We start from the raw sequence: 13,037 nt of genomic DNA, 5'->3' as shown, positions 1-13,037 counted from the left end.
TTTTCTGTGGTTGTAAGATTGTAAACCTAGGTACCCGTGAACCTACAAACAATTACAGCTTTATAGCTATAGCACATATTTTCTTGTATTATACGTGTTAATTGTTAGCATTGGAATAGGTTTATTCGACATACTTACTCAACTAACATCAACAGTACTTACTTTGATTTGATCACGATAAAACACAATTTGCTTTCACAAAAGAAATCTTTCACTGTCACAGCAACAGCTTTTTTTATGTCATGTCAACTCGTCAGTAAAAGCGTCTAGGTCAGCGTTGCCAGGTGTCGGATATGAAATTATGGATCAATGTAGATCAAAGTATCGAATTTATTATAAAATTATGTTTACAAGCGATATATTTGGCTGAGGGAATTCTCTAAAAAATATAATGATAGCAATAAATTTGGATTCTATTTTTTGTCGGTTTAACTTAATTTTAATAGGTTTCAACCAGCTATAAAACGTATTTTCTCAGTCAGTTTTATATTTTGGGGTCTGGTTTCTCTTCCCGCATTTTAAAATCGGAATTATTTGATTTGCCGCGGATATTTACTGCTTTATACCTTAACATTTTTTTAAACTTTTAAAACCACTTGAGTTATTTTGCATTAACTACCTTAAAGTTAAATTATTTCTCATAAGAATATATTTCATGGTTGATAAAACATTAATTGTAACAGGTTACCAAATTATGTTTCAACTATCGATTATGGTACAGATTTTTTTTGGGAAAAATTTTGTTATAATAATTGGATAATTATGTTACATCTGGCAACACTGATCTGGTACGGAACGCGGCCCGGCGCGCGGCGATTCCAAAGCATCACCCGGCGCCGGCGCATGCGTATTGGAACGGCAGAAGAAAGTAATGCTTCAATAGAGTCTGGTTTCTAAAGCAGCGTGTAGCTCCGTGGTTGAGGCTGCCGATTCGGGAGCGACGGTGATGGTTCGAGCCCGGCAGAGGCAGAGTTTTTTTATTTTTTTCAGCTGTTTTATTTATTTCTTTATTTATTTAAAATAAATTAAAAATACGCCAAATCGCCTTGGTTGGTCTTTGGTGTAAGTTTTTTTTATTTATAGATTACACGCGAAATAACCCGATCGATCCTTGGCGCTAGATGCTTTAGGAATCGAGCAAGAATTTTAAAAAGCAAACTTTTATGAAAATCATGAGATAGTAGGGATGCAAGCCCCATGTCAAAGTATCAACCCAGGTATCGATATCTACTATAGGTAGCGATTTTATTCTAAACAGAATGCATTTCAATATTGTTCCAATTTAGTTAATTATGTAAATGCCAATATCCAAAACATCAATATAAAAGGCATATTGGGCCAATGTCACAATAAAATATTGTTAATGCCAATCATGGGCCGACATTGATTATTTTCAATATTGGCGAAAACTAAGAAACTAATATGGGTACAATATTGTTTACCAAGATTAGATGTACTGAATAAAATACAATATTGACCCAACATTGGCACAACATTGATGTGCGAACGAAAATGAATCAATATTGAGCCAATATAGAAACAATGAGCAGCCAATATTTCGTGCTACTTGGGTTGTCGCTGAAAAAACTACGACACTGGTTACTTTCTGTTGATGGAAACTAGTGATGGGAATAATCGAATTATTTTCACCATCGAATAATTAGTAATAATTCATATTTCACAATCGAATTAATAATTCGAATTATTTAGTAGTATTATAAATTTAACCTAAAAATAAATTCGTCCCAGCTAGTGCTCGTCTAGGGGCTATTTTAAACAAATTCTGAACCATTGCCATACCTATATTCTATCACTGAATAAAAAATTTTAAAAAAAATATTCTTTATTCAATGTATTCTATTAACTGTGCTGCCAGCCGTTTAATAAATTAAACCATAATTTAAAGTTTTAAATTTAAAAGTCCCGAGTTTATGATTGTTTCAATTCCTATTGAAAAGCTCATATCTAAAATAAAAGCTTCTTCTAAAACGATATAAGTATGTCCTTGTTTACGTGCGGTTCGTATTTCTTTTTATTTTATCAGTTGCAATCAATAATTATTTAGATAAAAGAAGAAAATTAATTTTAGTGTTCGGTGAAATTTGGGTGATGGAAATGAACCAAATAATAGTAGTATTGTTTCGTTCTGAACGAAATGAAAATTTTCACTTAAACTGATTTATTCCTACGTGGTATAGGAAATAACAATGATTTCTGTATTTTTCTATATCGGATCATTCCTTTCTTTGTCGATTCCCTTTATAAATCACACACACCAAAGGTTCCAACCCTCAACTGTAATATTTATAAATCAGTTTAAGTGAAAATTTTCAGTTCGTTCAGAACGAAAGAATACTCTACTAATAGTACTATACTAATTACTAATATTCGTATTCGTCCATAAGAGGTTATGTTTTATGTTCATTTCTTTGAATAAGAAGACTAAGGAAGGAGCATAATGCTATCCATGTATTCATGCATGGTGGGCGGAAAAGCCACCATAAAAGCTCTCTAGGGTGGGGATCCTTGACAGTTCTGTTTGACGATTCATTTGACACATTTGAATTTGATTTGAAATTTTGTGGATTTGTGGAAAGCGAGTTAGCCTGCCGTGTGATTTATATGCCGTGCTATTACTTGCAACATTTCATTCAGAATATACAAATTTCCCTCTGCGATAGAAAAATGTTCCACTAATGGTTGTGAAATTATAAAGTTCTGTGAAAAGTACTGGGATCGTCTACCAATGCACATTACTTCTGTTGCTCAAAAGGGAGCACAGCGTCTTTCACAAATTCCGTTCACTCAAGGTCGATTTATAAGTCGTTTTTAAATGATCAAGTAAAAATAATGCAACTCAAGTTAATGCAATTAAAAATTGATTACGACTGGAAATTAATCTACTTTGCTTATTAATTACAGTTGCATATTTTACTTCAGTTATTTCAAGCTGTAAATTTCCAATTCTTATATTATGCAAGTATGTTATACATTTACATAAGATAATTTTTGATTTGGAATCTAGGTTAGACTGAAATTGAAATAAAAATGGTTCTTTAAAATTACAAAACATTATGTTCTAATTATTAATATCAATACCCTTATGTCCAAATCCGTTTTCATTTATAAAAAATTACCACGCCAAAAAAATAGAATCCTAAAATTAGAAGCATATAGAATATATATTACATGAAAAATCCTGGAGAAAAAGACGTTTCTGCAGTACTAGGTATGTCCCATGTATATTAAAAATAGGTAGTAAATAAACACTATTTCTATATTTTTTAGATGCAAGAAAATTTTGTTATATGTTTATGATCGGCGATTTTGTTGAAAATAGAAACAATTTACAGCAAGGTAAGATCATTTTAGAACTGTAGCCAACATTAGTTATCTCCAGTATGTGCGATTTATTGCCAATAATACAATAAATCTGTGATACAATCTGATTGTTATCCAATTAAAAATCTCTTTTTACTTCTTTTGGATTTATAAACCAGATCTCTTTGGGAGTAATGGAGCTTTCTTTAAATAGTATATTTATATTTTATACCTATATTGATATTTTTACATTGTTAATTTTAGTATAAAAAAATTGTTTTTCTGTTTTCAGGTTTAGTTTGATTTGGTATAAAGCGGCCCTCACACGATCAATAATATTGTCAATATATTTTATTGTCAATGTTTTATCAATATTTGAAAGATGGCCTGGCACGGTCAATACAGTGCGACAACTGAATGAAGGGCAACGACGTCTGAGGCAGCAGAGGGGAAGCGTGTAAAAAGTCTAGTCATGCCATAGGCGTGCAAATTTATTTTAATCAGATTATTATTAAAAATATTAATCAGTTTTAATAAGTACATTGGAAGTAAATACAAATTTTGGTAATTATTTACTTAGATAATAATAGATATACTTAATATATTAGGTATATATAGTCTGTAAAACGAATAACTTTGAATTTGACAGTTCCCGCGGGCTTTTCTAGTGTTAATTTTATTAGGTTAGCAACTTGCGGCCATGCTGACGCAATGCCGTCTCTAATAGAACAGCCACGGAGCGAGATTTATGACGTCACGCTAGTTAGATACTACGGATTAATAAATATGTTGTAGAATACATGGAAAACATAATTATTCCTCGTATTTTTGGTTTGTATTTTAAAAATGGTATAGTTTACATGAAATATAGATAATATACAGTTAATAAATACAATATATATACCTATTTATAGTAATAAATACTTTGGCAGATAAACTATGATCCATACAAATGCAGCAAATGTTTTACAATATGGCTGAAATCGTACTCCATAGTCAATGTAGATAGTTTTGTGTTAAGAATAATAATTAAAAAAATATGTGGTCATCTTTTGACAAGTTTATATTAGTTTATTAATTGCAGTAAACATTATAATATATAAATAATTTTTGTGAATGCAAATAATAATACATCACTATTAGTAGATATTGAATGTTTTTTGTTAAATTAGATCGATTTTCAAACCCTAAATTTAAAATATATTTTACATTTTACCCATTATCTTATGTACCACCTATTCATTATTTGTATATTGTAAAACATTTGCTGTATTTGTATGGTTCATAGTTTATTTGCCAAAGGATTTATTACTATAAATAGGTATATATTATATTGTATTTATTAACTTATATTATGTATATTTCATGTAAACTATATCATTTTTAAAACACAAACCAAAAATACGAGGAATAATTATGTTTTCCATGTATTCTACAACATATTTATTAATACGTAGTATCTAACCAGCGTGACGTCATAAATCTCGCTCCGTGGCTGTTCTATTAGAGACGGCATTGGTCTAATATTTAGAAATGTCAAAAGCTGATGACATTTTACTTTTGTCAATTATGACATTTTGTGTTGATTTTTGCAAGAAGAGGAAGAACTGTCACTTGTTTTATTATTTTCCTTTTCTATTTCACGAAAGTAAAAAGAGTTACCTACCTGATTCATTCAGGCACTCAATTAAAAGAATATCATTAACTTTTTTGACAGAGGGATTTTATATTTGCCATGTTGGTAAAAAATAACGGTCAAAATTCAAAGTTATTCATTTTATAGACTATACTAAGAACGCTGTGGTATTTTTGGTATTTTTTAAACTGTGTCTTAAACTTCAAATGACTACCTAATAGGTACTTATCTAATAAAAAACAAATAGGTAAAAAAACTCAAAACATTTGGAAATAAATAAATAATATTAAAAGTATTATAATAAACTATGAACGGTCGAAACCTAAACTCTAAATTATAAATGTCTCTTTGATAATGTAAGTACTTAACTATTAAATAAAAAAAACAAAAAATAAATACTAGGTCTATGAAACACCCTGTACATATAAGAGTCTAATTTTCTTTATCACTTTCATCGTCAGTGTCGGTGTCGGAATCATCATCACTGCTGTCATTATCAGTTTGAATAATTATAGGTTCCACTTCTTCCATGTACTGGTCAACCTCCCAAAATATATTTTCAATGTTGATTACGTTTTTATTTTTTATTTCTAGATTTTCTCTTCAAAAAGCGGGATAAAATTTTTTATACCTAGGTGCAGCTGATTAAAAAAAATTATACGACTTGATTAACTTATTTTTTATTTTAAGCAATGTATTATTTTTATGTTTCTATTCTTTATTCTTGATATTTTTATTAACTTGCAATAAGTTGAGTTATTATTGTTTGATAAAAATCCCCTTTGTTGCAGTCTTAATGGACCTCACTTTACCAAAAACAGAAATAAAACTCTTATGGCATGATCAGATAAATAAATTAAATTAAACTGGTTTCAAAACTTACCACTTGCCCTAATATTATTAACTATTCCAAAAACGTCGTTACTTTGCCAACATTTTCTAAAAGTTAAATCATTATCCAGCCATGTCTCGTCAATGTAAATTATGTTACGTCCTTCTTCTCTGTATTTCCGAATTGACCGTCTTTCCATTTGGCATTTTTTTGGCATATCCTTTTTAGCATTTCCGAAAATGAAATCCATTGGCCTTTAATAGCATCCTCAATGTTTCGCGACTATACGGAGAATTCATTATTTTTCGCAGCTTAAGGAGTAATTTTTTAAATGTAGGAACGACTTTTAGCTCCAAATAAAACTTTATTGTTTGCCTAATGACAGGAAAATCTTCGAAGTCTTTCATAAGAGACAAGCGGGTTTTCTGCTTAGGTGGTGATGACAGCATCTCAGCTGGACGTTCCCGTTGCCGCCCCTCACCTTCTCTATGAATTTTGCGGACTGTTTTTTGAGAAACCCCAGTATATAGAGACTTTTTATTAGATATTTTTAGGGGTAATTTAAAAGCATTGTTTCTGGCCTCTTCATCGCAAACTCTATATACATTAGCGATAATTTCCCTAGATTGGCCAGCAAGGGGTTTCCTTTGTAAAAAAATATTTCGTTCCATTATTAAAAAAAAAACTATTTAAGGTTTAAGGATTGCGAAAACCCTACAAATGTAAATGTATCAGGAAATGTGTCATTTATATATGACATTTTTTTCATGCAAATACTTACTTTATTACACAAAACAACCAAAAACGAGTCCAGTTAATAAGTGTAACAAAATAAACGAATTATAAATTAACCAAAGCAAACAACTATTACTAATTAAAAAACACAGTTGGAACTTTTTCCGCCTACGCCTGTGACCAAAGTTCGGCAACGGCTTCCGATCTCAGGTAGGTACACAATTTAATTTTTTGTCTCCTAGGAATAATCTCTCATCCTCTCACTCTGGCCCACGGCGAAAAATCGCCCGAGGCAGCGCTTTTGCCGGTTCTATTTTGTAGTAGGTATATTTGAATAAGTGGTAATAGTAATTTTATTCTGCATTTCCCCATGTAAATAAAATAGCAAATCCCTGAAGAACAATACTACTGAGAAAATTCATAAGGTTAAGTAATGAAATAGAAATTTAATTTGTACTTCTAGTCTATACAAAATAAATTAGGATTATTACGAGAAAATTGTGGCAACATCGTAATATGCAAGGAAGTTTTTTGCTCGCATTCTTTCTACCCAGTTGTGGGTACTTTCGGAACTAGCAAATTTTTGTTGAAAGGCTCAATAAAAAATCGAATAAAAAATCAAATATTTATTCATATTCAACGAAAAACAATCATTCAATACAGTGTATCGTCTAAAATGGATTTTAAAAAACGTTAACGATTTCCTGCGAATGGATATCAAAAAGGTATGCATAAATCGGTTTATCTTTATAGCAAAAGTCGACTGATGCTTAAAGGAAGTAGTAGTATACAACACGATCACTCTCATTTTAAGCCTAGTTTTCATACATCCAAATACGCGCTTTCTGCAAAAAAGTGTATCCAAATATCCTACAAATGTTTTGTTTAATTTTATGTACCTAGCTGTCAGACTAAAGCGTCTGAAATTCCGATAAACGTTAAAAAATGTTGACGAACTTTGTGGTGCTATATTGTTTCTCAGCAAAATAAAACACTAAATCACCACAATACACCAAAACAATTTTACTTTTACACCGGACGCGCGTTTCGCTAACCATGTTAGCCTCATCAGCAGATGATTATAAACTAAAATACAATCTACAATTGAAGCGTTTATATACTCGCTCAGTGGGCACAGAGTGGGCGTGGCAAGATCTAGGCAACCGAGTCAGAACCCACCGAGCGTAACAGTTTTAGATTTCCGCCACTAGAGTAGTAGGAACAAAGAACTTGAAGGAATTGGACCGTTGTCTCTGTTCTTTACATTTATTAATTCTGATGCTTTCATATGCATCTAATTGCCTGTAATTTGAGACCTGTTTAATTAATTTCAACTTATTAAGATCTATACAATGTTCTTTATCAACAATATGTTCGGCAACGCAAGATTTATACAGTCTACCACAACATATTGTTGATAAAGAACATTGTATAGATCTTAATAACTTGAAATTAATTAAACAGGTCTCAAATTACAGGCAATTAGATGCATATGAAAGCATCAGAATTAATAAATGTAAAGATAGTATGAACAGAGACAACGGTCCAATTCCTTCAAGTTCTTTGTTCCTGCTACTCTAGTGGCGGTTACGCTCGGTGGGTTCTGACTCGGCTGGCTAGATCTTGCCACGTCCACTCTGTGCCCACTGAGCGAGTATATAAACGCTCCAATTGTAGATTGTATTTTAGTTTATAATCATCTGCTGATGATGCTAACATGGTTAGCGAAACGCGCGTCCAGTGTAAAAGTAAAAGTGTTTTGGTGTATTGTGGTGATTTAGTTTTATTTTGCTGTGTAACACCAAAGTTTCCAACCCTCAACTGTAATATTGTTTCTCACTGAAAACCTCTGGAAATCTGGATGCATGAAAACTTAAGCTTTTACATACATATGTCAAATGTGATCTATTATAGGGTTCTCAGAGATAGAGATATGAGTTTTATGCATACGAATTTGTTTTCTGCAAAAATACACATCATAATTTTACAAGTTTTCATTTGAATTTAACGATTTAATTCACGCAACGATGTAACGAACGAGTTTTGTACCGCGACAATTTTAGCAGAAAACATCCGAACTGCACGTGTATAAAAAGTTTTCCTGTTGCATTACAAATAATAAACTTTACAAACATTTAACCTAAATTTTAAACCAATATTACAAAGTTATAAAGGTTACAAACTGAAAAAATCATCCCTTTAATAATGATACAGCAACATCTAATGGAGACTAATCGATACTCATATTTAATCAATCTTTAAATTTACAGGTAGCAATTGTAACTTTCGACCCAGCGTCATCAGGTAGTCGAAATAAACACTATGTCATGTATCCTATCGTTGACCAGACTTTAACAATAATGAAAATTATTATGGTTATTGTTATACTTGCTTCAATCTTTAGCCAAACATCATACTATAGATTCAAACAAATCTTACATTAATTAAATAGTTCAATGAATATAAAGATTTCTAATAATCAACTGTAGTTACACTTTTAATGTTTAATGGCCCACAGGTACTTTCGAGAGAACTGCGTTAAATATAAAAAATACCTTTTAGTTATTTTTGTACAGTCTGAGAAACGAATAACTTTGAATTTAACAGTTCCCGCGGGCTTTTCTAGTGTTAATTTTATTAGATTAACAACTTGAGGCCATGCTCACGCAATGCCGTCCCTAATAGAACAGCCAATATATAAGGCCATCGCTGACGCCTTTTTTTCTATGATATTGTATTATTTGCAAATATAATATTTTTCGAACATTGGTACTCGCAAAATATACATATAAATTTTGTGAATGCAAATAATAATACATCACTATTAGTAGATATTGAATGTTTTTTGTTAAATTAGATCGATTTTCAAACCCCAAAATTTAAAATATATTTTACATTTTACCCATTATCTTATGTACCTATTCATTATTTGTATATTGTAAAACATTTGCTGCATTTGTATGATTCATAGTTTATTTGCCAAAATATTTATTACTATAAATAGGTATATACATATATTGTATTTATTAACTGTATATTATGTATATTTCATGTAAACTATATCATTTTTAAAATACAAACCAAAAATACGAGGAATAATTATTTTTTCCATGTATTCTACAACATATTTATTAATCCGTAGTACCTAACTAGCGTGACGTCATAAATCTCGCTCCGAGGCTGTTCTATTAGAGACGGCATTGGTCTGATATTTGGAAATGTCAAAAGCTGATGACATTTTACTTTTAACAATTATGACATTGCGTGTTGATTTTTGCAAGAAGAGGAAGAACTGTCACTTGTTTTATTATTTTCCTTTTCTATTTCACGAAAGTAAAAAGAGTTACCGATCTGATTAGTTTAGGCACTGAATTTAAAGAATATCAGTAACTTTTTCGACAAACGGATTTTATATTTACCATGTTGGTAAAAAATAACGGTCAAAATTCAAAGTTATTCATTTTATAGACTATAGTACTTATTCCTTTATAAAAATAAATCTAAATGATCCGATAATAAACTTCTCTAATACACGGCATCGAACAAATGTTGGAACATTTCTAATTATAACTAAATAAAAAAAAACGGTTAGTTATGGACAGCGATGGGCGGTGGGTAAATACTCAAAGGGTAGTATACAAAAAGGTAGTATACACCCAAGAACGGTAAACTAATAGGATTGCTCATCCTCATAAGACGTACGTTCGCCTCTTCCCGCGCTTCAGCTGACAGTTGTGACGTCATTGTAGTCCTTGTCAAAGCCTTGTCATGACAGTGTGTATTATTAGTTGCCTATGGTAAACTTATAAAAATAACAGCTGAGAAATTTTATTACTCGTCCATAACTGTTCCGTATAATCTATAGAGACGCCTAGACTGATGAACAACTTGCCGAAAATCTTACATCTCCATCGTTATCTGCCTGCAGTCTTCTTAAAACACTTTTAAGTGACTCTAGATGTTCCTGAATAAAATATTCTGAAAGAAAACATATTTAAGTTAACGGATTCAAAAACGGAGAAGCAGCTTACCGTCAATGACCAAATTTTCCACAATACATTTGGCTACCAATATTCTCACATTAGGAATCGGATCCCAACTTAAATCTAATAAATGAGGCCACAAGATTGAAGCAAAATCTTCGGAACCCATAGCTTGTTCCTTTAATAATACAGAACACAATAATGCAAATGTATGTCGAAACCTCCACGTCTTTGAATGAGCATAACGTTCAGCTATAGAAATTAAAAATGTAGAGGTTAATCGACGATCAACTACGATGTTTTTTACGACACTGGAAACCTAAAAAACACGCAAATATTACATACATATTATAGTGACCCACCATTAAAAAAAAGCTCCATATCATAGACTTAAAATAAAATATAGACTGAAGCATCTCATTCATAAATAGCTGGACAATGCGGTCAGACAATGTCTTGTTATTGTTTTAGGTTAGGTTAGGTTCGGTCGTTCCCTGACGACTCTAACGAGAAACGCAACACTGTCTTTCGTTTCTCAAGTACACCTGAACTCTCCGTATCATAGGTATATCAGTATATGACATAAATTAGGATTGATTGACGCATTCAATATTACAATGATAACTTTTGATTTTTAAATGGCACCCTCGGTATATTTCTACTTTATTCATATGTCAACTTTTGACAATTTTGCATATGGTTTAATTGTAATTGTAACACGCGGTTCATAACGACAATTTGACTCGAAATACCAAGTGTATGGTATCAATATAGGTATTCATAAAAAAATGTTTTTCCAAATATGCTAATGAGTCACCCTTGTTCCATTTGAAAAAATTGAGATATGATTTAAAATACGATTTGTACATCTTTTAACCGGCCTAGACAAGACACAAAAACCATTAAACGATCAAAACTATTTTTCCAAGGCTCCTTGATTAAAGCTTAGTGTTTTTCACACCGCCATTGCACCCTGGATTGAAACTTAAAATACGATTTGTTTTTAAGCGACGATGTCAAAAGTTGACATGATATGTCATTCTATTTAGAGTGTCATTTATTAGCGAATAAAGTAGCAATATACCGAGGGTGCCATTTAAAAATCAAAAGTTGTAGTCATTTCCGGTATAACAGAAAGAGACCAAAAACAATGGAATACCTCAATCAATCCTAATTTATGTCATATACCTACTAACATACAAATCTGTTTTTTTATCTGAAAAAATAAAAAAGTTATAGGGGGTGAGCCTAACTTTTGAGACGCACCCGGTATATTAAAAAATATTGTTTCATAATGTAATATCATTTTAAAATTCTTGTATGTTATTTTAGATTCTGAAGATAGTTTTAGAATAAACCGGAATATATTTTTTATAAAAACATTATTAATTTTTTAACCGATGCCTAATATAATTTATCTATTATGTATAATAACAGAGTTATAATTATGATTTTGCTACAAAAACCTTTATATAAATGATTATGTAATAGAAAAAATTCAGATTTTACATTTTACTAAAATATTAACTAAATAAGCGCCTTTCTACAACAACGCCACAGACTCCCAATTGATAAACTGAGAGTTGCCTACCGGTCGAAAATCATTTCAAGACTTAAATGGATTATTAAAGTCAAATTTCTTGCAAATTTGGCACTGGCGAACCATATTTATAGTTCTTGAACAGAAAAAGTAAATAAAATAAACACTTAAGGACTACAAACTAAGAAAATGCGTTAATACAGCCGGGGACATAGCGGCAACAAAGCTTTACCGCACACGTGCCACGCGTACTACAAGGTAATATATGAATGAATGCCTCTAATCGGTGTTGCCATACTGTAAAGAACTTATCCTTTTTAAACAGTATCCGACTTATAATTTAGTAGTATAAGGACTATTTAATACATCTATGGAATATTAAAACCTACTTTATTAAAATGTAGTATTAATATCTCAATATATGTGTATAACAAGAAAAAAAAATATTGATAATATTAAAGACGTGACAACATAGGCTGGATAAGGAAGGCTCGGTCGACTGTACCCAGAACATGTGTACCAAAAAAGATTGTTTGACTGCGTTTAGATGTAAATAGTGTAGTCTATATTTTATTTTAAGTCTATGCTCCATATCAAGTCTTCTTTTTCAGATTTTCACTTAAAAAAAAACTGATATAAAGGTTTTCATTACAGTGGACAACCCTATATACAGTACGATCGAACAAAAAACGGCGTCCAGTTGGCTTGGAAATGAACATCGATGACATTCCCCATATAAAATGACAGCGATCTTCATTTCATAGCCATCGCTGACGCCGGTTTTTTTTATCATACCGTATTATATTTAATATATTAAAAAATGACAGCAAAATACAACACAAATAAATAGTACTTTAATAATAAATAATTGAGGTCCATGTTAGTAGAATTACTAACTTTTCTAATACAACCACATTCATTATTTACGTTATCGAGGCATATCGAGACATGTGGCATAAAACAAAACAAAAATTGTGCCACGATCCTCAA

At 31.2% G+C, this 13,037-nt stretch overlaps 1 protein-coding gene across 4 annotated transcripts in view; it reads right to left on the bottom strand.

Moving 5' to 3' along the window:
• Window positions 1-9,762: 9,762 nt before the first annotated feature.
• The window catches only part of LOC115880903 (serine/threonine-protein phosphatase 4 regulatory subunit 1-like), a 358,417-nt gene continuing 355,142 nt past the window's right edge, over window positions 9,763-13,037 (bottom strand). For 2 of the 4 annotated variants that reach the window (XM_030898229.1, XM_030898230.1), the window contains 2 exons: window positions 10,556-10,826; window positions 9,763-10,502 (listed from right to left, as the gene is read on the bottom strand). In XM_030898229.1, the coding sequence (XP_030754089.1) occupies window positions 10,396-10,502; window positions 10,556-10,826 (378 nt within the window). In that variant the 3' untranslated portion in view covers window positions 9,763-10,395. The remainder of the gene's footprint in view (window positions 10,503-10,555; window positions 10,827-13,037) is intronic. The other 2 variants (XM_030898231.1, XM_030898232.1) reach the window with 1 other exon arrangement.

The sequence above is a fragment of the Sitophilus oryzae genome, unplaced genomic scaffold (assembly GCF_002938485.1).
Source record: "Sitophilus oryzae breed Bouriz unplaced genomic scaffold, Soryzae_2.0 scaffold_1660_pilon_pilon, whole genome shotgun sequence".
NCBI lineage: Eukaryota > Metazoa > Arthropoda > Insecta > Coleoptera > Curculionidae > Sitophilus > Sitophilus oryzae.
The sequence above is the reverse complement of the archived record's forward strand: the minus strand, read 5'-3'. Positions and strand labels throughout refer to the sequence as shown.